General features: G+C 58.3%; 1 protein-coding gene across 1 annotated transcript, besides 3 other annotated features; it reads left to right on the top strand.

The window, feature by feature from the left end:
- Positions 1 to 87: a sequence feature (heterozygous, non-Esmeraldo-like haplotype).
- Tc00.1047053509481.10 (trans-sialidase, putative) lies at positions 1 to 1124 on the top strand (the record flags this gene model as incomplete). The annotated part of the gene is made up of 1 exon (XM_797292.1): positions 1 to 1124. A coding segment is annotated over one exon (1124 nt), but the record flags the coding sequence as incomplete, so codon positions are not given.
- Positions 88 to 941: a sequence feature (areas merged during assembly that could not be assigned to a particular haplotype. This can correspond to areas where the two haplotypes were merged or to regions with more than two copies in the genome that were merged during assembly.).
- Positions 942 to 1580: a sequence feature (heterozygous, Esmeraldo-like haplotype).

Genomic DNA, 1580 nt, shown 5'->3' with positions numbered 1-1580 from the left:
GTACGCCCTCAACTCCCGCTGACAGCAGTGCCCACAGTACGCCCTCAGCTCCCGCTGACAGCAGTGCCCACAGTACGCCCTTGACTCCCGCTGACAACGGTGCCCACAGTACGCCCTCAACTCCCGCTGACAACGGTGCCCACAGTACGCCCTCGACTCCCGCTGACAGCAGTGCCCACAGTACGCCCTCAACTCCCGCTGACAACGGTGCCCACAGTACGCCCTCGACTCCCGCTGACAGCAGTGCCCACAGTACGCCCTCAGCTCCCGCTGACAGCAGTGCCCACAGTACGCCCTCAACTCCCGCTGACAACGGTGCCCACAGTACGCCCTCGACTCCCGCTGACAGCAGTGCCCACAGTACGCCCTCAGCTCCCGCTGACAGCAGTGCCCACAGTACGCCCTCAGCTCCCGCTGACAGCAGTGCCCACAGTACGCCCTCAACTCCCGCTGACAGCAGTGCCCACAGTACGCCCTCGACTCCCGCTGACAGCAGTGCCCACAGTACGCCCTCAGCTCCCGCTGACAGCAGTGCCCACAGTACGCCCTCAACTCCCGCTGACAACGGTGCCCACAGTACGCCCTCAACTCCCGCTGACAACGGTGCCCACAGTACGCCCTCGACTCCCGCTGACAGCAGTGCCCACAGTACGCCCTTGACTCCCGCTGACAGCAGTGCCCACAGTACGCCCTTGACTCCCGCTGACAACGGTGCCCACAGTACGCCCTCAACTCCCGCTGACAGCAGTGCCCACAGTACGCCCTCGACTCCCGCTGACAGCAGTGCCCACAGTACGCCCTCAACTCCCGCTGACAACGGTGCCCACAGTACGCCCTCGACTCCCGCTGACAGCAGTGCCCACAGTACGCCCTCAGCTCCCGCTGACAGCAGTGCCCACAGTACGCCCTCAACTCCCGCTGACAGCAGTGCCCACAGTACGCCCTCAACTCCCGCTGACAACAGTGCCCACAGTACGCCCTCGACTCCCGCTGGCCACGGTGCCACGGGTATGGTTTTGTTTTTTCCCGATGGCGCTGCATTTTCGGCCTTTTCGGACGGAGGGCTTCTTTTGTGTGCGGGTGCTTTGCTGCTGCACGTGTTCGTTATGGCAGTTTTTTTCTGATGTAGTGGGAGAGTCTCCTGACAAATGTGGATAAATTCATAATTGTGCTGTGAACCGTTTGGGTAAATGTGTGTGTGCGCTCTCATAACAAGGAAATGATTTCCAGTAATGTTTTTGTTTTATGTTCTCGAACTTTTTGAACAAATCTGCGGACAGACGGTGATGAGTAATTTGAATTTGTTTTTCAGCGTGTTTTTGTCACTGACCCTTTGTTTAAGTGGAGACCGCGTTGGAATGCGGTGAGGGCATTTCTCTGTTTTGTTTTTCCCCTTTTTTTTTTTTCCTTTGTGTTTCTTCAATTTGACGGTTTGCACGCTGTACGGTGACGCGTTTTCCCTTGTGACATAAGGGCCAACTGCTTCACAGTGGCACGAGGGCCTGCTATCACGACGAGGCATTCAGCGACAGGGTCGCCAGTAAATCACTTTGTGTGGCGCACCTCGAGGAGGTGTCTGG

The sequence above is a fragment of the Trypanosoma cruzi genome, genomic scaffold (assembly GCF_000209065.1).
Source record: "Trypanosoma cruzi strain CL Brener 1047053515943 genomic scaffold, whole genome shotgun sequence".
Taxonomy (NCBI): Eukaryota; Euglenozoa; class Kinetoplastea; order Trypanosomatida; family Trypanosomatidae; genus Trypanosoma; species Trypanosoma cruzi.
Note: the sequence above shows the minus strand (reverse complement) of the source record. Positions and strands in the feature narration are given on the sequence as shown.